At 33.2% G+C, this 24,485-nt stretch overlaps 2 protein-coding genes across 3 annotated transcripts; both read right to left on the bottom strand.

Annotated features, from left to right (window-relative positions):
* Positions 1 to 5,245: 5,245 nt before the first annotated feature.
* LOC100371086 (L-lactate dehydrogenase B chain-like) lies at positions 5,246 to 13,997 on the bottom strand. The gene is made up of 9 exons (XM_006825837.3): positions 13,910 to 13,997; positions 10,563 to 10,701; positions 10,026 to 10,143; positions 9,685 to 9,795; positions 9,160 to 9,222; positions 8,202 to 8,375; positions 7,335 to 7,452; positions 6,864 to 6,987; positions 5,246 to 6,415 (listed from the first exon to the last, which is right to left on the bottom strand). The coding sequence occupies exons 2-9, from the start codon at positions 10,686 to 10,688 to the stop codon at positions 6,236 to 6,238; spliced, it is 1,014 nt and encodes a 337-aa protein (XP_006825900.2). The 5' UTR covers positions 10,689 to 10,701; positions 13,910 to 13,997; the 3' UTR covers positions 5,246 to 6,235.
* Positions 13,998 to 16,448: 2,451 nt separating this feature from the next.
* On the bottom strand, positions 16,449 to 23,873 carry LOC102802771 (2-hydroxyacylsphingosine 1-beta-galactosyltransferase-like). Of its 2 annotated transcripts, none has more exons than XM_085506127.1 (5): positions 23,811 to 23,873; positions 20,780 to 21,691; positions 19,291 to 19,510; positions 18,672 to 18,891; positions 16,449 to 18,520 (listed from the first exon to the last, which is right to left on the bottom strand). In XM_085506127.1, exons 2-5 carry the CDS (start codon positions 21,611 to 21,613, stop codon positions 18,268 to 18,270), a joined length of 1,527 nt encoding a protein of 508 aa, XP_085362253.1. In that variant the 5' UTR covers positions 21,614 to 21,691; positions 23,811 to 23,873; the 3' UTR covers positions 16,449 to 18,267. The 2 variants fall into 2 exon arrangements, with proteins under 2 accessions (XP_085362253.1, XP_006825899.2); XM_006825836.2 differs by lacking the exon at positions 23,811 to 23,873 and adding an exon at positions 23,394 to 23,470.
* Between the last annotated feature and the right edge of the window lie 612 nt (positions 23,874 to 24,485).

Here is a 24,485-nt window from a genome sequence, read left to right as displayed (position 1 = left end):
CATTACAATTAAAATATAAGAAACACAACAAACCCCAACACCGTGAGTCATGCAGGATCTTTTCAAGTCAATAAAGCATAAGAATGAACTATATCCAAAAAATGTTAAAAAGTTAGACCCATGTGTTCAAAAAAATATAACTTGCACCAAAACCTCTGTAAGTAGTGAATCTAAAACATATTCCTATTTAGCTCAAGTGAGTTAATATAAAAACAAGTCTTCAAACTATGGGAAACTATGAATGAGTTGACTAGAAGAGCTAACACTCTATCACGCTAAACAAAATTAATGTAACAACATCAAAAAAATGTTCAACCAATATTGATCTTTTGATTTTACTTCAAAAAATCAAATCCTAGTTCTTTCTTTCTTTCTTTCTTAGTCCCAATGCTGCAATAATTACACCATTCTATAATCCCTCTTATCTTATCAACTTATATCCATTCTGTCTATTTTCAGCAATATAATTAAACGTTGAAAAATTAAATATTCTCTATACAAAACAATATGGATATCGTAGTAAAAATACAGCACTGAACTCGCACTCATTGATCTTGTCAACGAAAAGCTTCACAGCAATGATAAAGGATAATTCATTATGCAGATTTTCTTTTGATCTGATCAAAGCACTTGATACTATCACTTATAATATTCTTTTGACAAAATTGCAATTATGTGGTGTTACTGCACTGGTTTGTAAACAATGAATAAACAATGAATATCGTTATGCCACTCTTCCAGTCACCTATGTTGTACCCCAGAGATCTATACTGGGACCTTTATATATATATATATATATATATATTAGTGTCATTCTTAGATGACCATTTTTGCTCTTTCTCAAATAACATGCTTCTCATTCGTAAGCGAAAGCTAATCTCAGTAGATTATTTTCTCTTAATAATCTGGTTTTACACCTCTAGGGGAACATCTATAACACCACTCCCACCCTCACTGCACTTTTGAAATTTTTCAGCAATATCACCAACCTAAGGATTATCAAAATACGTGTATGCTACAAGATTCGTTTTTTATCTAACTATAATTATCCCACTAAATAATCTGCTAATTAGTTGTAATTTTACCATTGTGTTATTGATGATTTTGTTATGATGATTTGATTATGCATTGGTTTTTTCCTCAGTATACATTAATTCAAAAAAACAAATTCTACTTCCCAGTCATATCTGCATTATAGTATATTCTGTAATATAACTTTTAATAACATATTAGTCTTGTTTGCTGCTGTTATTAAAATCCGTGCATTCTTTAATAAACCGATTTGTTCACGGTTTGACATTTTATATCGACAGCTAAATTGTGAAATAATTTTAAACGTGCATAAATCTACTCATGTTATAGATTTTAAATACCCTTAAAATAGTATTATTCGAGTTTCATTGACAAAGAATGAAACATTTCCGACACTAAAAGATACAATTTGTTGTGTCCTCAACTCGACGACCAACGCCCTTTCATTGCCTTCATGTCATAGTCAATACTGCGAATATTAGTGTTGTGTAATTTATTTATTGCAGCTGTGACGAATTTAAAAAAAGAATGTATAAAAACATTACGGTATGAAGGTTAGCCACAATTTTCATGTCACTTTGTTCATACAACTGCTTTAGTTAATAATGTGCCTACAGCAAACCTAATTTGCCATAGAAGTAATTACAATCAATTACAATACATCAATTTTCCAGGAAACGCATGTTATCTTTCACATGTGTTGTGTTTTACAAATGTATCCTATTCTTGTTGACTCCAATGACCATATTTTTCTAAATTCGATGCATTATATCGAAGCTGCCGCTTTTCTATTTTCTTCTTCCAGGTTTTGCCATATATTGTTTCAATATATTCTAGGGAGTCGGATGGTACTCTGACCTTCATCCCTAAAAATCCAGTCAAGCAGAGTTTCACCCGTGGTATGATTATTATTAATCATAATATTTACTGCATACATACTTGTATTTCACACGTGGAGAATTCCAGAAATGTACCGATTACAGTTTTGTTCTGTAAATAAATCTGTTTGTGCACCACTAACAAAAGATAACATTAAGCCATTCTCCATCTGCAAAAACAAGGATAACCCGAAAACGAAAATTAGTCACTATAAAACCACTGTGGGAAATTAAATATGTGATTCCACGTATCATATTTCATAACAAATAAATCTTTGGATTCAATTCACAGCAGTTGGTAAATAGCTTTTATGTTCATTTTTGCATTTTCACCCAACATATACACATGAGTCTAGTTTTGAAATGTATCAAGCTTTTTATTTACAAATGCTATTAGGAGACAAAAGCCATAGCTTTCAAAAACCTGTGTAATCTGTGGGTTGTATTCATTAATTAAGATTTCAATAAAGAGATCATCGTCATACCCAATTGTGTAGCATTTATGAAACACCCTATATTGGAAAATGTTTATGTACCATAATATATTAATCTAACAAACACTATATTCAGTCATTAGAGTTTGATGACTTGCAGATTATTGCGTGATATAAAAGCAAGTGTGGAGAAGCGCTCAATAATGGGCGGGATACAGTTGATCCCATAATTTATGCGACCAATTCTAATTATAGGAACCCGAAATGTCAAAATATATACGTCTATTTGTATTTTGAAAATTATAAATCGAATATGTAGTATGTGCATCGTAAACTTTTGGCTGATTCACATATATTCTCGTTGATATTCGTGCGATGAACTTAATCACAAATCATCCACGACTGAACGTGATATCTATCACCCATTGCGAAAGTGGCGAGTCATTAATAAGCATCACATTTTATTATTATATATACTACATTTCTATCGATATTCATACCTCAACATGTATCAGAGCCCAGGTATAATCGAATTCCAAGTTTATTAAATACCTTCTTGCTTTTCTTTAGTGTATATTTCACTGTAATTCTAAGCATGAATGCCTCAGTAGCAGGGTAGTCCCCATTTTCTTTCCTTCAATGAATTTTGAGCTTGATAAATTCTCCAGAAATGACTGTGGGCTTGATGGTATATTCATTTTAATACTGTTAACAGGGGTAGTGTCCATTCTAAGATACAGTGGTTGGGTTTTAGATCGAGAGTCAATAAATAATAACAAGAATAACGACATGTCCTAGTCAACAATCTAGGTATAATAGTAGCTGCAAACATTCGGATTCACTACAAACTTCATTAAGTTCACATATATGACGCTGGACTAAAGTGTCGATATTGCGTGCTAAACAACATCCGCATTTACTTGACCCTTTTGCTTTGATAACTTATTAATACATACCCATCGAAAGCGCCTGCATGATGTCCAATGACATCGTTTGTTATGTGTTTCCATGTAGGAAAGATGTCAAAATCCAGCATCAATGTCCAATGTCATAAAATACTACTAAATGCATGATATACCTAGACGTTGAAGAACAATGCCCCTTTGTGATGTATCTGCTATGTTAAATTGGCTTGGATCCTCTTCTGTGGCAGAGGTAAATGTAAACCACCTTACTTCATTTCAGGGAAATTAAATTAATACATACAAAACAAATCTAATTCTGATCTTTCATGAAGATTCCCAATAATCCATTCAAGTGCGAGATTAATCTTTACCGGGTTTCGCCATTCTGTGTTCACTAAAGCAAATGTAGTCCTATCTTTCATTGTTTAAGTACCGACATGTTTATGTTGTTGATATTCCGGTTCTTATGCCATCCATTACAGATGGTAAGATACAATCTTGTGTGCTGCCGCAATGTCCAAGAACAATCGAACTACACTTTGCAAGCAATTAAAAGAATGTTCAATATACGAAATCCATGTTGAAATAATACAAGATACGCAGTAGTAGAAGTCCAATAATGGCCAACTCAACTAATTTGTATGTATGATATAGTGTTATTTAGTCTTGTTTTTGTGAATATTTATCATTGTCTATAAAAAGGTCGTCGGACTTGAATTCGTTGTCATTCATTACAATACCTCGCGTGGTCTGCAGGTGTGTCAAGGTTCTGGTGTCGCCATGTGGCGTTTGAAATTGCGTGCTCATTCACCACCTGTACTTCAATACCGCCTCGTTAACAACGCTGTAGTTCTGATATGTGTCTTTCCGCGCTACCGTAGCCAGGTATTTTTATGGAACTGACTGTGTTCACGAACTGAGATAAAGTGTTTGCGTACATATTTGTAATTATATTGAATCCCTATGATTTGTATTTGCATGACAATATATTGTAATTCCGAGATTATTTTGGTCTTTGAATAGAGTACTATTTGTTGTAGTGATTATTGTGGTGTTTCTGCAGCCACTGTTTAATTAGTTGAATTGAATTGAATTGATTGTAATTGAATTGGAGTTTGTTGTTGTGAAACCCAGCTGTAGTCTGGTGTTAGGATAATATATTCATGTGATTTTCCCAACGATTTGAATACGGCGTGAATGCCGGTGATATTATGTATATTGCGTTTGACCAATATTGAAATTATAGTACTTGATTGTATGTACCTTTTCATGTACTGTACAATCCAGTGCTATCTCATTCGAACACTATATACATTAATACGAATACAATATTTAGTTCTGATAACAACGTGTTTTTGTGTCGTTTCTTGTTGCGATTCCCTTGTTTGAGGTGGGGGTCAATGGAAAGACCCGTATCTGACCATCATTCAACTTTAGATTCAAACTCGGCCGTAACAGTAAAATAAATCGACTATTGTCCATTTAAATAAACATATTTCGTTTTTACGCATTTTGATTGATATTCCGTGTTATGGTGCCTTCATTTGGCGAATGTGAACAAGAACAAAATCGTTGAATTATTGATTTATATAAGTTTGCCTAACCTTTTTCAAATAATAGTTTTTCTTAAACCTTTGATAATGTATAATGTTTTAAGTATATCCCGGATTACATGAACTATCCCAACGAAAAATTGTAGATGTTCAAACTAATTGTTGTCTAATTTGCGGATTTTAAATTTATGAGTAATTTGAACATCGGCCTTGATTATGCACTTATATTTGCGCACGGTTTATTCCCTGCTAGGTAGAAGGAAGTATGTGTCCGAGGCGTTGCAGTGCTGGACAGATGGACGGTAATAAAGATAGCTATATATTTATTTGGAGCAACACTCCTGTGTTTCCTTTGATGACGTCAATGCAGGTAATGGTAAAATACAGTTCGCAAGGAATGTGAGTGTTGAAATCTGAAATCAAAATGTTGACGAGACATTGCCTGAGTTTAGAATAATTTATTTCTTTAATTTAAGTGGATATATTAGCAGCATTATCCCATTAAAAGTCATTATTAAATTGAGATGTATGTTTGCGTTAAGCAAATGTTAACATCTCCATCGCTTAAACTGTTCTATTTGTTACGATACTGTTTGTAAATCATTCAATTTTGTCTTGTCTCTTCATACATTGCCTAAGATTGAGGGTTGATAGAGAGTGTAAGATTCTGGACTACTTTTGTTTATTTCACATCAAGAAGAAATGACCAACCGTATATTGAATATAATAAAAATAAATAACTTTTTTTTTGTATTCAAAATTTAATTAAGCATAATCGTAACAACGTAACAACGATCTAGACCCATCGTTACATGAGCTTACCTTAATCAGTATAATGATTTAGTGTTATCCTTGTTACGAGTTTAAGCCAATAATTATACAAACTATACGACATTTATTCATGTTACGATATAATTTATGCAATAATCTAAATCATGGTATACAATGTATCCACTTGTATCAAAGTGAATGACGTCACAATGAAATGCAAATAAATCGTGTTATAACAATTGCATGTATTTTGTTCTACCAAATTTAATTCTTTTTCTAAAAGTTTAAGTAAATGTTTTTGAATTATTAGGTGTGTTTATAAAAGAATACATTTTAAATTATACAAAAGTTACCTATTACTGTTATTACCTACGATTTGATAACTGTTATGATATAATATTATACATAAAGGGGAATTCCACTATCATCAAACTTACTAAGTTCTAAAGGGTAAGTAAAACAACCGCTAGCTAGTAGATCTCGAATAAAATAAAGATAAGTCAACAACATAATGTCTTCAATCCAAAATTAAAATTGCGGGAATTTTGAAATTGATATAAATATCATGAATAATTTAAGAGAAATCGTGAATATTTATGAGACAAACAAAACTTATATTGCCCGATGTAGAACAATGATTACATGCTGTTGCAAACGCTCTTTTACTTTTCTGGGGTTTTAATGTCAATTCTATTTTGCAATGCAACAACAATCGATACACTATTTTTCAGCTTCTCGGCTTCGTCTTGAGATAAATGCTGGTTCAACACTCCAATTACACCAGATGAACCAAGTATACATGGCAAACTGATGAATGCTTGGTCCTTTATTTCACGAAATCCCTAAATAAAACAAACATTGATTCTAAACATTTCCATTTAATTTCATGTTTGTCAGTTCTGATGACCTAATTGTCTGAATAAAACACCTATTTCAACAATGCATCTTTTGTAATACGAACAATACGCAACAATACAATACTCCATATTATTCAGATTATCAAAACATGCTAATTCGAACATTTAAATAAAAATAAATAATTAAAATTAAACAAACAACTATCGCTTGTCGAGTTCAAGAAGGTAGTTTTGAGAATGATAAACACTCAGTATGTATGTGTATGTGCCAGTGTGTTTTTTTGTTTTGTTTTTCTCTTTGTCGGTAAGGGCGTTATTCAAATTATATTGTTTCTAAACGAATATAGTTATAGTACTTTACAAATATGTTTTTAACATAGCACAATGCTGTTGCAACTGACAGAATATATAGTGAGATAATGGAATCACATACCTTAATCAATGTAGACACGGCAAAAACTTTGTTTTCATTTCTCAAAATAGATTGAATTAAAGTTGCCACGCTAAGACCAATGGCCCATGATGTATACCCTTTCAGATGAATAATCTGATATGCGCTGTGAATATATTGAACGGGTATATATCACTTATTAAATGACAATGTGCTTTAGATTACAGCCTTTTTATTGCAATGGTTTAATACATCACACACATCCGCACAGTCTCTAGTATAGTGTACAGTTTGTTTGTTTTACTCGATTTAAAAAACAAACATATTCGTCTCAGATGAAATGTTACACCATCTTCATTACGTATTTTTGGACAAAAGGAAGAATGTGCCGAGTAAAACTTCGTTTATCGAATAACGTGGCTTACTAGAGAATTCAACATATTTGACATTCACGTATTACATTTCAAAGTATTTTACTAGATAAATGAATACAAAACACTCATCCATACCAACCTATCAAAAACTTTCTTATGCAGACCATCCAGTTTCCTAGCACTAGCATCGATTCCCGCATCAGCATTTAAGGATTTCAGTAATGTACCAGCTACATTTACCCCCGACCATACTGGCACTGTGAAAATCAAGAATTCAATTAAAAAAACCTATAAGGTTTGAAAATCAACAATTAACATCCTGGCTCGGACACTGGATCTTCGGGATAAAATACTGTTTAGATATAAAATGCTGATTATTCGTCTGACATGTGAAAAATGTGAGAAATGATTTTGGGGAAAAATCATACAGGGTAAATTTGTTTCTGGTTTTAATAAAATCAGTGCAGTTTTTCTTATGGACATCTTCGAGATATCAAACTATATTATCATCCTTATGTTTAGGAATACTACTTTTGGAAAAAAAATTATGCTTTTCTCATTTAAGACGGTACCAATTAATAGCAATTATTCAACAAAATTATATTCAGAAATTATATTTTCAGTTTTTACATTAAGTTTACCTCTAACATATATAACGAGAACGCTGACATAATTATGTCATTGAAAACATCCATCGAAAAATGGATAAGTGAAATTTATATTTTATATTTGAGAGTAAACATCATTGCCTAATAATCTACATCTGAACTCATATCCCGGATAAACAAAATAATTACACAAAGCGGACCGAAATCTGAAGACAATCAGAGTTGTAAGATTATACACGCAAGATTTTTTTTACTCAATTTAAGATGGTAACGTGTTATGTCAGATAGTTGTAGTTGTTTCCAATGAGCCACTGGCGTTTTTTTCAAGATTTGTCATACAATATTTGTAGAACATATATAAACTAAATAACAGATTGAACTGTTCATAGAAGACTCACCACTTGAATCTCCATGCTCTCCAATTATCCACGCGTGACAACTAGATGGCGCTATTCCTAATTCTTGTCCAAGAATGAATCGGAACCGTGCAGAATCAAGGTTTGTACCGCTTCCAATTACGCGATTATGAGGCAGTCCACTGATCTTCCACGCCACATAAGTCATTACGTCAACTACAATTAAAAAAATAGTAGATGTGAAAAAATAATTTACAGCATTTCGTTGGTTCTCGCCATACAACGTATATCAACAACATACACGATATTGCCCGTCAATAAATATGTAGTGTTCAATAATGAATGATATGTGTATGGTTTAACTGGATGTAAAGATGAATATGACTTGTTTTAGTTGTTGTTAATTCACAAACAAATTTACATTCCATATAAGTTACGCCAGGAACAATGCGATTATATGGCGTAATAATGACGTATGTTGATGAAACTAATGTAGTTCTTAGTTGCGAATGCAGATGTTTATCATTCTGAATATTTTTTTCAAAGCATTATTTTTAAAGATGGACATCTACAGATCAAAACAATAGAAAACTTGACAATTCCAGTCAACAGTGTCCGTCACAGAAACGCGTCTCCACTTTAAGACGCGACATATATGAGATGTGTATTGCACTACATATATTGACATCCATCGAACAAGGAAAGTGAAAGTAAACATATTGCTACTCACACCCGTACTGTTACGTGGACATGTTGCGTTATTGTTTAAATCAATTCATTGTGTTCAGTTTGAATAACCCGTAAAGCATCAACCATTTAGAATACGTCATGCAATATATGACGTCAGGTATTGGATTTGTAACAATAACATAAAATGTACAATAGCGCGTCTTTATCATATGCGATTGAAACATGTTGAGAATGTTGAGATTGAGGTTTGGCAGTCATACTTATTTTCAACAATTGTGAATCCGGATTGTCAATCCGTAAAAGTTCATACCTGGATTGGAAACCACCAAAATGATAGTTTCTGGACTATACTTAACCAATTGTGGAATAATAGCTGTGAAAAAAATATCAATATAAATAAATCTCATTAAATTTGCTACTCCTAACTTGAATACACTACATATTGTTGAAATGAGAGATGAGAAATAAATGACAGAATATGAATTTAAACGGAAGTATAACATTGTTATTCAGTACTTTCAAATGTAAATGTGTAAAAATAGCTGACAGAATATATGCTTTTGATTGTTCTTGTTTGACAGTAAAACAACATTAATTTTACACATTTACATGTGTTAAGCTTGGTTGGGGGTGATGTGTCACATCTTTAAAATGACAAAAAAAGATGGAGGTACATTTATGCTAATATATAATTCTTATTTTTATGTCCAGGTCATGCTGGCCAATACATGATAAACATGTTGCTAGTGGCATGTGACAATCTTTTACACTTGATGCAAAAACTAAAACTAGAAATTGCAAAATTAAAAGACTTTGGATTTTTAACAGTACTTACATTTGAATATTTCAACATTTTTGTTAACAAGATTGGGTCTGCTTTCTCCGACACGTTGCCTAACACCCGCAGTGACAATACAAACTTTAGAACCAGCAGTTACTTTGTAATCTGAAGTACAACAAAAACAAAAAACTAATCCTATATTAGTTCGGAAAAATATGTGCATAATTTAGGCATGTCTTGACGGCATTTTGTATTTGGTTTTGTACATTATTTTGACCCACCATGGAATGATAAAGCCTGAAATCTCGTTGATGATATGACTGCTGATGTGTAATGTTTTCAGCTCTGCCTTGTTTCAAACTGTCAAACAAGGGCGTAACTCATTCTCGACTCACCTGTATCAGCTACAATATTTACCGGTTTTACAAAAGCCATGCTATGTTGTAAATCCATCATCTCGCCTTTCAATTTGTCCTGAAGTATATCAACCAAGACAAGGTCTGATACCAACCCCTAAGATGAAACAACATGTTCCTAACTTAAATATGACATTTTATTAAAAAAGCGATTGTGAATAAGAACAATCATCATATACTTGGTTTTTCAATCTACCGAGGAAATATTTAGATGTTTATGCATATATATGTTGTTAGTTATTTTCAATAAATTGTTACAGTCAACAGGAAAACAAATCAGATTAAACCCCTGCTTTCAAAAAAACGGCTAGATTGTGATATATATACCCTTACCAAACGTGTATATCTACTTTAAATTTGTTTGTGAATGTCCAAGTAGTTTCTCTTGTATATAAACATTATAACTACTGTAGACATGCTACTAATAACAGTAATAGACTAGATAATCTTGTAATCACAAAGGCTTTATGTTTCAGCATTATATGTGCTCAAATAAATACATACGATTCTTCTCACTTTTTGAACTAGAGTAAAAGCACACGCCATACCGACGTCCCCAACTCCAACTATGCTAACTTTGTTCGGGGACGATGTTAGTTCTTTGTCGGTTTGTATCACCAATTTGTCTTTGAGTGTCGACATGCTCGCAATTAATCTATAAAGAGACACAATAAATATTTGTATCACTGTCAATGTTCATCATGAATATTAATATCATTTCTAAACACTTTTAAGTACTGTTTATTTAAGTTTATTTCAAATGTTTCATGGTATTTGTTAGATGTCGGTATCTGAACTAACCCGGTATTTACCTAACTATTACATTCCACATTTGGTGACTTGCAGCTCCCGGAACACGTCTGCATTTAAAGGAATATTATTCCTTATATGGACGTGATCTGTTTATGGACCCCGTAATTGTTTTTCTTACAGAACGATCATCGTCTTTTAGATATGAATATACATGGGTACAATCGTAGGATGTACTGGTTATTTATAAACATTACCTATAAATATGCAATGTATGTGAACTCCTAAAAAGCAGGGCTATTTACCCATAGTCGACAACGCAACATTTAAAACAGAAATTGAAACAAGTTGTCAGATTTTTTTAAGAACAAATGGTGTGCAGCACTAGTGACTCATGAAATATTCGAAAGTAATTGATTGGCCCAATAGAAGCAATGAACTGTTTAGTGTTGTTAGCATCCTTTACTCTATGTTTTTATATTACCCAAAACCCTTCAAATAGAAGTGTGCATGAAATCATGGAAAGAAACGGTGTGCATCGCAGTGTGATAACAGGTCATACTTGCTTACAAGTCTGGAAGAACAATTGGAATCTACCAGGCGTGCTTGTGATTTACATAACAAAGGATATTTACGATCTACTGACTTGTTTAAGTGAGAGCCTGCATGTCATCGTGAGACTGCTGGTAGCTAGACCACATTTCTGTGGAAACCCAGGTGGTGTACCAAAATCTGGCCCATTTATATCCTAAAAATAGGCTAGACTGAGGACAGTTGTTGCCCACCATTTCAACTGAGTACCCTGTGTGTTGCTGTTACGATATTGTGAGACAAGTGTGCAGGCTTCCATCGTCATTCTGTGAGACTTGTATGAACTGCACTGCGATCCTCTGCTTTCAGTAGTGCTCTTCGGTATAACAGCGTTCCTCTGCAAGCAAGACTTATGTATTTCTTCGTCACAGAAGCCATTGACTGCCATCAATTTCCACATCCTGGAACTGTGAGTTACCATTATTGCGCACATCGCTATAAAATCCCCTATTTTAGTGATTTTAACTTGTTCTTTTGGTGTATATGTATTCCAGTACTATTGTTTTGTTTACCCCATTCTATCAGTGAATGAACCCCCTGTCCAGTGTGAGTCATGTGGTTGCCCCTCTTAATTGCAATAAGCAGGCCTTTCACTATGACAAGTGTCAAGATATAATATAGCATATTGTGTTCTTAACCTAACAATGTACATCTGAGGCCGAAATAACAAAATCTATTTTTATGTGGAGAGATCAGTGCCGACATTATTTGTCTTTCTTTATCATTAAGTTATATTTGTTATTCATTATATCATTGTTTTTTCGTGGTTCGATTTTCTTTGTTCTGAACATTTTTTTTGTATAACAGTGTCATTCAATGTTTAATATCGTATCATAACATTTCTTCACTTTGAGATAAGGCTATATCAAGCATTTACAAAAGTTCCACAGCTTCATTTCAAAGCCAATTTGTGGTATGTAATTTCAAATCTAGGTACGAACCAACTTAGCAATCACTCTTGGTCAGCCTTATTACGCCCTGGCGCATGGTTATAACTTACTATTATCTGAAAAATGTAATTCACAACATCCCCAGGTTTATGCCTTTCATTGTAATTTGCTAATACCTGTTACCTGCAGTAAGACCATTCATCGAGCGTGTCGTGTTGGTGATACTTTATTTTTAATGCGAAACGATGAATTAAATGTTATCAATATTTTGAAAGAGACAACCTGATGTAGGTGTATATGAATTTATTATTCATCGCTCCTTTGTCTCATCCACTCTACATGCTATTGAGGATTTACCTCTGGGACCGAACAATATTTAATACATTGATACCACTAATAGAAGTATAGCAAAATTAAGCAAAAGGTTGCCAATGTGTTGCTATCACCAGAAAGATCACGACAGCTCCATAAATAAATTATAGTTTAATAACAGGCGATCAATTGACGGTAAAGCTGTGTTTAAGAAGCGGCGTTTCTGTATGCAAATGAATCTGAAGCGCTGATGAAATTGAAAGCGCCCACACAAATAACAAACAGTTGCGAATCGGAAAAAAATTGTGACCTGTGATATCATATTTATTAAACTCGTGTTGTAATTTTCATATGTTAATCATAAAAAGGCTCACGCCACCAACAACAAAATCATTCATTCATTACTGACAACCCCCACCCCCGCTAGCTCTCATCGACTGACTTTCGATAAAATTGTATACACGTACGGTCAAGGAGACATATCCATTATGCTCTGCTTCATTTTACTTTTTTTCCTCTTTTCCCTATCATGAACGTTAAAAAGCAAATATTTATGTAATATAAAATATTAGTGAACCACTAGTACCATAAAATATACCCCAACCACTAGGCAGAATTGCTGTTGGTTGGACCAGCAAGCTGGAGGTAAACATTAGCCATGTGAAGCGAAAATATAGCGCGGAGTTGTGGGTAGCACGTCTACCTGCAGTAGTTAAGTCAATTGACCTCTAGTTTGAATTCCGGGCATTGTCTTGTAAAGTATGTGTGTTATTTTGCATGTACAATTATCCCTATTTTTAGAGTTTAGAATCCTACTGAAGCAATGAATTTATATTGTTTATATATTCTGGCAATAATTTTATATCTACAAAATAAAAAGTATTACTGAGACTCTTCTCGTTGTATTTCTATATATTATGTTAAGAACGACATATACCCAAAAACAGTCGCGTGGCTACCTCCTTTATCTTACTCGATGATTGGTATCAATTTGACCAGAAATAGCCTCAGCATTCTGCCATAAAAAGCACTAGGATTAATGCCACACACAACGCACTCCCTCTGATAACATTTGGTGAAATCAAACTAAAATAGCGCTCACATTCAAAATAATACGAATTAGTCTAAACGTCAAATCACTTGGCGTTCGATAGTGTAGTATACCACTGAGTGTTTGTTTAAATCCATGCAATTCGTCAAGCAAAGCTGTGATTCCATTGTCCCTTCGGTGTTCTTATCGTCTGACAAATGTATATTATAGAACTAAATACCACACCATAACTCGGAAATGTCAAAAATAGTAAGTGAGAAAACACTTACCATAAACAATGCCTGCATGGGAATAAGTGATAAACAAAAGTAGATTGACTGTCGACTCCGTGTCACCCAGTGTGCACACAGGGAGGGAATTTGTCGTTTGGATAAAAAATAAAAGCTTAAACAACCAGCATAACAATAAATATGAGGTTATTTACGCCCGAGTTCATCTTACATTAATCTTTCCGTAGAGTACAATGCACTATAATTCCGGTAGTTTTTGAATGATAAGATTGTTATACGACTTTAAAGGTTAGCCGCAGATTATTGCGCGATAACAGGGTGAAAACATTGAAACCCCAATAATGGGCGACACGCAGTTGAGCAATTACCTCAATCATTGATCGGTTACCGCCTGTTAACAGGGCTGCTTATATTTCTTATCATCCATTGAGAACACGGCCTGTCATTAATAAGCAGTAAATATATTCTCTACCTAAACATATGCCATGTTCAACCAAAATCGACTTCCAAGTCTATCCAATAGCTCCTTATTCTTTTTGAGTGTATATTCCACTGCCATTCTCAACATAGATGGCTCATTAGGTAACTAATATGAACGGATTTTAAACAAAAACTAATAAAGTCTGTGCAGAATCAATTTGCTATTCTGTAATCACATTCAATGGATTTGCTCGAATAATTCTCTAGAAACGATTGTGGATTGGATGGAGTATTTATTTTGATACTGTCTAACGTAATAAGGGTAGGATCCACTCTAAAATGCAGTACTAAATTTACACTTTCCTTCAATAGTTATAAAATATTTGAATTATTTAAGTTATAGTCTTAGAGACAATAAATAATAACAAAAATAACGATATGCCCTAGTCAACAAGCTGGACACATCAGTTGTATTAAGCATGTGAAATCACTGGTTATTTTATTGAACCACCTACAAACTTCAAATTCATATAATCATTTTTTCTTACAGATATTATTCCACACTTTAACTTGAAAGCAGTGATTTCGTGCTAACAAAACCCACATTTACTTCATTCTTTCACTTATATAACATGTCCATATTACTGACTTGTAATTATTTTGTAATTGTTTTGACCCCTTTTCAAAAAGTGATTTGGGTCAATAATAGCAGTCCTAGTGTAAATGTATGGACCTAAATAGAGGTCATAAAAGCTTAAAAAGAATTCGCTGTGTAAACATACATCTTACATGTCAAAAGAAATTTGTCTAATGATTATAAACAAAAAACTAGTTTTCATCCAGTAGAAAATGTATCACCCATAAAATCATCTACATAATCCGAGAACCTAAAAAGTAAATTTTTATGTGTCCAACACCAGCAAAATATATGTTTCGCACGGAATGAATGGAGTCATTCAATGTTAAAGCTACAAGCAATAGTCAATGTACCACAGAACACTTGATTTGTTTGCCTTATGCTTTATATGTCATTGTCTTACTAGATACCGCCAGATAAAAACAATATCGACTTCACATATGTGACTTGTCTGTAGATATTTGTGACTGAGGCATTGCAGTTTTATTTAGAGAACGAAAACTATGATTGTAAACATATAACTATATTTTCGTAGTAACCACTATACTGTATGGCACAAGCTTTTCCAACAGTTATTTTTGTTTGTTGGTTGGATGGTTTAAGACTAGGATAAGCACAGGTTGACAGTGGATAAGGAAAAAATTAAATGGAACAGAAATGCTTTATTGTTATTTGCTCATAAATTCTGTTAGGGCCATATCAGAACGAGAAAAAATACTATCATGACATTACCATTAAGCATTTCTGTGCAACTATCTTAGTCCGAACCAAACCAACCATCCAAACAATAAAACAAACAATACCAGTATATAATACAGCTAGCTGTTTTAAAATGACATTCGGGTTGAAGCACTGTGTGAATTAAAGGCCGTTGTTGAAGAAGCTTGAACCATGTTGTATAATAGCTGCTACTAAAATATACATATACGTTTACAATCATTGCTCCCAGGTATGCATAGCTGCGATTAATTTAATTGACTTGATAATTCTTGTAGTTTCAACATAGAACAGTTTATTCTGCTTCAAAAAGGCAAATATTCTGTAGAGAAAGCATTATGTATTGTATTATAAATATAGCAATAACCTATCACTCATTATTCTTGTGAACGAAATCGTTCATCATAATCATAACAGATATTTTCTTCTGGACATTTTTTTTGATCTGATCAAAGCACTTGATACAATCACTCATAGGATTCTTTTGAGAAAATTGCAAAAGTGTTCATAGTACCCCCTGTTCTGGTTTAAACTTTACCTATCAAATTGAAAATAATTGTTTATGGATACATTTCTAACACCTCTCCACTCACTTATGGTGTACCCCAGGGATCTACATCCGAACGGGTTCTTTTCCTGATATAGACTAATAACATTCGTTTCCTTTTCTTACCATTTTTTAATTCCAAACTATTTGCCGATGACTCACTCTTTCTCAAAAAAACATTTTTCCTAATCATGACCTGCAGCTAATCTCAGATGATTAAGTAATTGATGCATTGGTAATAAAGTTACAATTGACAATAAAAACAAACTATGTGATTTTTATTTCTACTCATAAAAAACTTACTAATAATCGGGCCTTACACTTTAATGATAATATAATGAAATAATTGGTTTCCCAACCATCTTGGAAACCCAGCTTTAAAAATGTACTCACACAAATTACTCCACTTATTTGTCTGATTGGTAAACTAGGGCACTATCTTCCTAATGCTACACTTGTTTGTTATTGTTGTGTAATTTATTTCTTGGAGGTGTCAAGAATTTTTAAAAAAATGGATAGCAAAAAGATCTAGATCTTTTCCAAAATTGAATTTGATGATACTTTCCTGAAGGTCAACCACAATGTTCATATACATTGTCCATACAATCACTACCGATAAACATTTTCGTGCACAAACCAGCAAACCAGAGTTGCCGTAAGTGTAATTACAATCAATACAGTGATTACAATCAATCACACTGCGTTATCTTTACCCAGACTGAAGGAGTAGTAGCAGAATTTGTCAATATTCCAGGAAAAACATGATATCCTTCACATGTGTTACCTTTTACAAATGCCTCCCATCTTGGAATTTAGAAGATCACTACATTTATATCCTTTTTGGATATTTATGTACTTATTTTTAATTTGTAGTTGCACGTGAGAAATATATGTTTTAAATTATTTACACAATAACACAATAATATCCACATAAAAATGAAAAAAAAAAAGAATTTATAATCCAAGAACACCAACAAATATTTAATAATATTCCGACAACATTCAGATAAATACAGTTGAAGTATGGCTGAATTATACCTATTTTGTATATGCGGAAATATCTATTTGAAATAGACGTTGTAAATCACGCAAAATAACCATTGTCAATATACGTGTTGGTGGATGGAAAGTACAAAGCAAGTATATCTGAAACAAACTTTATTTCAAAAAGATGTAATCAACAAATAATCAAGTATATATTAGGGACAATTGTTATATACTTGTCTTTCAGGAAATTCACTTTAAGTATATGATTCAAATATACATAAAATACATTTCTTGCGAATGTGAATATGTAAGGGAACGTGTCTCAAGATGTTACGTATTTTGAGGTGTATAAAAATAAGATTATTCACAAACTACCGGAATTCTCTGAAGGTTATGCTACGATATGATCGGTGTTCGGTATAAATATCCTCATAATGAAACATATTGTTTTATGTTCTTTCGCATGATAAAGAAACTTACACGAAGCTAAATACTTTCTATCCTTGAGTATTCACATCAGTTTAAACAATCTTTCTTGTATTATTTTTAAATATTCCAGAATTTGTAATAACTGTTCACAGGATAATATGCATAGCATAAACTACAAATAAATTAACAATGGGTCACTTGATCTGAGTCAGTGAATATGTCTCAGTCAGGAGTATCACCTCATAAGTTTGTCACAGATTGCGACGACCTTTTGAATTGACACGAAATTTAGTATTTTAGTTATTTTACTAATGCGTGTTCCCCAAATCGATCATAATATATTTTCACTTGCCCCCGAGATAACTATTTCTTAATTGCAATAGGTTTACCTAACGGTAATTGTCATTCATGCACGGCGATCAATTTTGCAAGTCAGTCCCAACGTTAAAGGCTATCCCAACTTCACTTGTATGGTTTTAGCCTTCACACTCGTGATTGAACATTCCCACACTCGTTTAACACATTTGGCATTGTTAATTGTATATTCAGACTACAAAAGTGTGAAACATGTGAACTGCAATAAATTATACAATTATACTTGGGTTTTAGAAATATTATATCATTCATTTGTCACTTATTTAATTAATTTCTTATTGTTTACTAACACGTAATACCACGTACTAACATGAAAACCAGTCTGCGTAATGACCAGCCTGTAATACACATGATTGTAACTATCACTGCAGTAACATCAAGCAAGTAATATTCTGTAACAGAAAGATGATTCCTATGAACAGTCAAATGACTGGCACCATATTTAATCACGTGTTCAATCCAGAAAACAGCGGTTCCTGCCGCATTCATTGGAACATCTTTGAGATCAGCGGATAATTGTTTAGCTCTCTTACTGTACCTGAAACAGATTTAATTGAGTTATGAACACATTTTGATTTGCTAATTCTATACCGCTCTATAAATGTACAATATTTTCTACTCGACTGCCCTTGTACATGAAACATATGCACTATGACGTACTCAATGAATATTTATGGTAAAATACTTACTTTTCATTCAATAACACTTCCACAATGGCTTCGTACAAGTTATCATAATTCAGTGATTTCATTTTGACATATGTACCAACACCTTCAGATTTAATTTTAGCAGCCGTATCGAATTGATCAAACAAAAGTGGTATGCACACCATCGGAACTCCATGATACATAGCTTCACCGTAACTGCCTAACCCGCCATGAGTTATAAATAAACGCGTTTTGGGGTGAGCTGATGAAGATAACAAATTCGAAATTACACATTTATTTGATACTTAATTTGATATTATAATTAATATTGATTTTTTTGCTCAAATACGTAATTACCTCGCTCAAATATGATTCGTGACGGTGCACTGTTACCGTCATGTGCATACAAATATGAACGAGCCTCAGAATGTTACAATGTTTTCAATCAACTAATGGCATGATATAACAGTTGTGTATTTTAGTGATTATTATTCGACACAACGGAATAAAAACGTTCCAGATTACACTGTAAGCCAACCTTATCTATGTTGGTATCTCCTCTGTTCAATAGCATATCATTGTACACATATGTAAATAACACAAGTTCAGTGTTCAGAATGACGTTGTTTAAATACTAGCATCACATACACAAATAGCTCACCTAAAACATCATTCTGGTTGAACCATTTAACAATTTTTATGTTATCACCAACATGTCGAGGGGTTGATCCACTGTAACTAAATATTATTTTGTTGGGAAATCTGGCAATTGTCGAGAGTATTATGTCAAGTGTTTTGCTTGGAAGAAATGTTATAAATGTCCCAAGGGCTACCACTATGACGCCCTCATCGCCAGAGTTCTGCATGAAATCTTCCAAATCCTGAAATATATTTAAACTCCTTTTATCTTTTCCAATTCATTTCACGCTTACATATAGTTGCACAAAAAGTGATAAATTAGGTTTAAGCAGAATAAAAAAAGGAAACGAAATCATTTAAAAGAGAGCTGTTTCAACCATATTGGATTTTGCAAAGGATTATGGGCTGAAACTACGACCATAGCGACACTTATAAGGTGGATCTATTATCTTTTCTATACGCACCTGTACCAACACTAGATGTGAACCTTTCCTGCTTTCAGGAAACATCGTTACTGTTTGTTAAATTGTGTTCTTGATTTGCGTGGTTGTATTGTCGGACTGTAATTTCATTGGAAATATTGTTATAAAGATTTATTACTGTATTTACCGTTGTTTTGCACTCAAAGCTGTCTATTTGTAGAAACCTTAGGAATAAGTAAGTGTATTTGATTTCCATAAATTCTATGATATGTTGCATTATTTTTCATGACAGTGGAAATAAAATCATCTAATTTAAAATCAGTTTCAGAAGACATTTTAAGTGTGTGGTAACAGTGTCTAGAATCAAAACAAACATTTTAAATATATCAAATGAGCTAACAATATGAGGTTTTCCATTGCTTTTAATTCTCGACACTGTCATCAAGCACTTAAAATGTCATCTGAAAATAACGAATATATAGAATGGCATACACATCTCTCACGTTCCTACTGATAGACAACATGGAACCAACTCTAAAATCCTAAAAAAATGATAAAACAATCATTCCAACGGAATTACATTATAACCAGATAATTATAAAATAACTAACAACGCTGAATGAAGACAAGGCGAGGGTCACAGTTGACGATAGCACGGGGCTGTAAGGGGAAGATATGAGACCCCCCCCCCGCCCAAGTAGTTAATTTTTAACTTGAGTTGTTGGATAATTCAATATGGTGGAAACGAACCTTTACACTTACTGTTTATTATTTTTGCAGGCAATTCACACGTATAAAACAAACAAAATGCGACGTTTCATCGAATAATTACTTTACCGAGTTGATATACACATTATGCATATGAATGCTTTTCTGTCAAATAAACAACTTCAATGAAGAATACTCATTACAGATTACAGTTAATTGTAATTGTTAATTGTTCAATATTTATTGCTCTCTAGTTTTGTCATTTAACTTTTTCAAACAAACATTATCAACTTATTTATTAACACCGGTTAACACTTGGCATTATTCACCCATATGTAATTATACATCCTCATAATAATATAAGCATGTATACATACTCACCGTTGGCAATTTGTTAGCTGGTTTGGCAGTCAGCAGTCCAATTGGAATTACATTAGGTACTAAGGGATGAACGTAGCCAATAGCAACGTCTGTCACCATAAGATGCAGGATTGCTTGTTCAAATCTATGTCTTTCTGGAGTAATGTCGTGTTTGTGGTACAGTGTGACGAAAGCCGTATTATCAATGATATTTGGTAGCATTGATGCCAACAAGTTTTGAAATCTGGCTAAAAACGTCATTTCATCTGTAAGCATCATGGTTGTCCATTGAACTGGATAATAAGAAATAGGTGCAGTCACATCGGTTATGCATTCTACGTCTGACGCAGTATGTATAACAACATACGGAATTCCCATGTATTGTAATAACATTCGGCAACAGCGACATAAAGAATCTATAACTGCTATGTTGTAGTCTCTCAGTGATTCTCGAACATATGATTTGTGGTGGAGTACTGCGTCACAGTATGATGCATACGATTCGCGTAATTTCCTGAAAACCTGGGCATGGGCTAAGTCATTGTCGTAGTAATCCGAGAGAAAGTCTTTATTCACATAATTTATAACCACTGGTTTCAAAGTGTGTATACCCAATTCCGTATACACGTTGTTGTATAAGTCTGTCGAGAATGTTAGTACATCGACCGAGTGGCCATGTGTCATTAGAGCTGCTCCTATGTATGCTATATTTTGGACGTGACTTTTAGATCCATTGAATCCATAAATAAGTATATCGGCGCAATATGATTCCTGAAATCCATGAACCAATACAAATAAAACGGCCAATGTCTGTATATATGCCCTCATTCTCGGTAATAGCTTTATTCCCCACATATGCTGCCCAATAAACGAGGAAACACAACAATGCTAGTGTTGCAGTATCTATCAGTATATAGTCTACCATATACACACCTGTTGAAAAAATAAATTACAATACGAATGATGTTTAGTGAACAAGAATTATGATTGTTTTTATTCAACTTGTCGACACGACGTGCTACTCATTCAATCAAAAACAAATTAGAATTTATAGTGTGGGTTTGGTGTTCAATATTGTTATGAGTGCATTTCATGTTTATATGTTACTCACTAACCGACCATATATAATTTTATTGCGAAACTTCGTGTGTTTAAACATATGAATCCGTCTATAATATCGCTAACCATTAGCAATGTATATTTTAGTACATTACAGGGCGCATGAACATTGTAGTTAAATGAATTATACAAAATATATTTTATTTCTACCCCTCTCGTATAGTGTACTGTTTATCTTGCCAATGACGTCTGCCATCTAATTACAGAATGGAGTGCTTATATATAGACTGTTGCAATATGTTGAACACATTTCTCGTACGGGAAAGTACACGACTACCTAACCCGAATACTTAATAATAATGAGAATTTGATATACACGTTGACGCATCAGTGCACACAGTGACAATAGTTTTCACATTTCAAAAACGTTCAATGTCTCAAGGATTATGTAATTCATCCATTGTTGGTAAACGATATATAGTAAAGCACGTTTGAATAACATTATACTGTAGGAATGAATATCACTGTATCGAGATAATTAATATGTCTGCCATTACTGATGTACAGTGTGCTACACATACTCACACTGAGAGGCTTCACAATCATATGCCACAATTGGAACTATGATAATTGACCACGGAGCATTTTCTTGTGAATAAATGACGCAATACTTCAATTCAAACTTCAAACAGTATGCACATAGTATTTGCATGGTGCATGGAACAATGCAGACAATTGTTCGTTTGCAACAAACTGCCTAATTTCCAAATACGTGTAAGTATTTTATTCAACATTTTGTACAGATTATATAAGCAATGTTAAACCTGTAAATCATTCATCTCGGAATACAAATATTATAAAATACTGTGAATATTTGGCTGGGAGGCTACATGAAAGCCTTGAAAGATCATTCTGAAATAAATATATTGTTTGTCAGCTGTAGGGCCGAAATTCTGCAAAATTTTGCAAAGTATTTGTTTTACTATATCAGCTGCTTGTATTGCACCCTTTGAATCCCCAATGTTTTTATCAGTAATGCTAGTTTTACACTATGACATGTTTTTCTTTATTTTATCAAGGCAATAAACCACTGCGATTGGTGCATTTTAAATGTTGTCACAAAAAGTTGTTATCAACATTGAGTAAACATTGTCAGTCGACTGCACTGAAACCTTGTATATTGTCTATTTAAAAATTACATCTCATTTTAATATTTACACTGTTTAATAGCGCCGAATTTTGTAGTACTAGTGGTATTTCGTATGTAGCAAAATATGTCAAATGTGCAATAAACAACCAGCGTTTTTTATTGGTGTATTATATATAGAAGCTAGGTTCACCTAAATGGTTGGTGCTAAGCTTTTATCCATGCATATTGTTATAAATATATCCACTCCGATTGCACGAGTGCTGAACCTACGAAAAATGAAACACATTTAAAATCAATCTGTATAATTTACCGATTTTAATTTCAAGAGTACCTAGCTAAATTAATTTTCAGTCTTAAATTGCCGAACATCCTTTTCTGGTGCTGTAATTTCAATTTCACTTTGTAATACGATAACAGAGGGTATACCTTGTCCAGTTCCCCGGTTGTATCTTGAGATAAATTCCAGCTCAACACTCCTATTAAACCAGATGAACCAATTCAAAATTCTTCTGTATTTGCATGTGTCTGTCTGTCAGTACTATTGACCTGAATGTCCAACATAAACCTATTTAAAACATGTATCTGTGGTTATATGCTAATTCGAACATTAAATAAAAATTTATCATAAAAAATTAAGAATCAACTATCAAATAGCACACTAAGGTGACAGTCATACAACCATGTTCAACAGACAGACTATATAGTGTAATAATGATTTTTTCTCGGTTGGTCATTCTGTTCTAATTAATAGTTAATATTCATATAACATTTACATAATATAAACTAAATAAAGTACATAATATTTTGATGTATCGTGGTTTTATCTGCATGATATACACATACCTTAAAGCGGCAATAACAATAATGCGTGACGATAACAACACACGCTAAAAATGCAAAGGCTCATGGGAAGACGCTTGTTTGTAAACAATGACATGTTTGGCCATCTGACGAATGCGCAGGCGACGACTACCCGCTTTAATCAACGAAGTAGAAGCTGTTTTTCTCTGTATTTGTTTTCATTTCCTAATATAGATTGTATTAAAATAGCCACGCTAAAACCTATGGCCCATGATCCTTTCAGATGAATAATTTGATATGACCTCGAAATATAGTGAACGAACTTAAATCAGCATGAGGGGAATTTATTGACAAACAATGTGCCTTTGTTGAGCCTTTGTCTTCCCAGTAACGTGGCTCACATGTATCTAATTCCGTGACTTATCATACATTTCAACCTATTTAAGCAAATTATTAACAAAACCTAAATAAATAAATAAATAAATAAATAAATAAATAAATAAATAAATAAATAAATAAATAAATAAACCCTTCATGTAAGCCTACCAATCAACAACGTCCTTATCTATCTAGTAATATAGCACTCGCATCTATTCCCGCGTTTGCATTTATGATTTCAGGAATGTTCCAGTCACATTTACCCCTGACCGAGCTAGCACTGTGCAAATCCATAAACCAATCCGCCTTTGTTTTGATTATAGGGTTTGGCAGACTATA

This window comes from Saccoglossus kowalevskii, chromosome 12 (genome assembly GCF_978046115.1).
Source record: "Saccoglossus kowalevskii chromosome 12, keSacKowa6.1, whole genome shotgun sequence".
Taxonomy (NCBI): Eukaryota; Metazoa; Hemichordata; class Enteropneusta; family Harrimaniidae; genus Saccoglossus; species Saccoglossus kowalevskii.
This window is presented reverse-complemented; position numbering and strand designations above follow the sequence as displayed.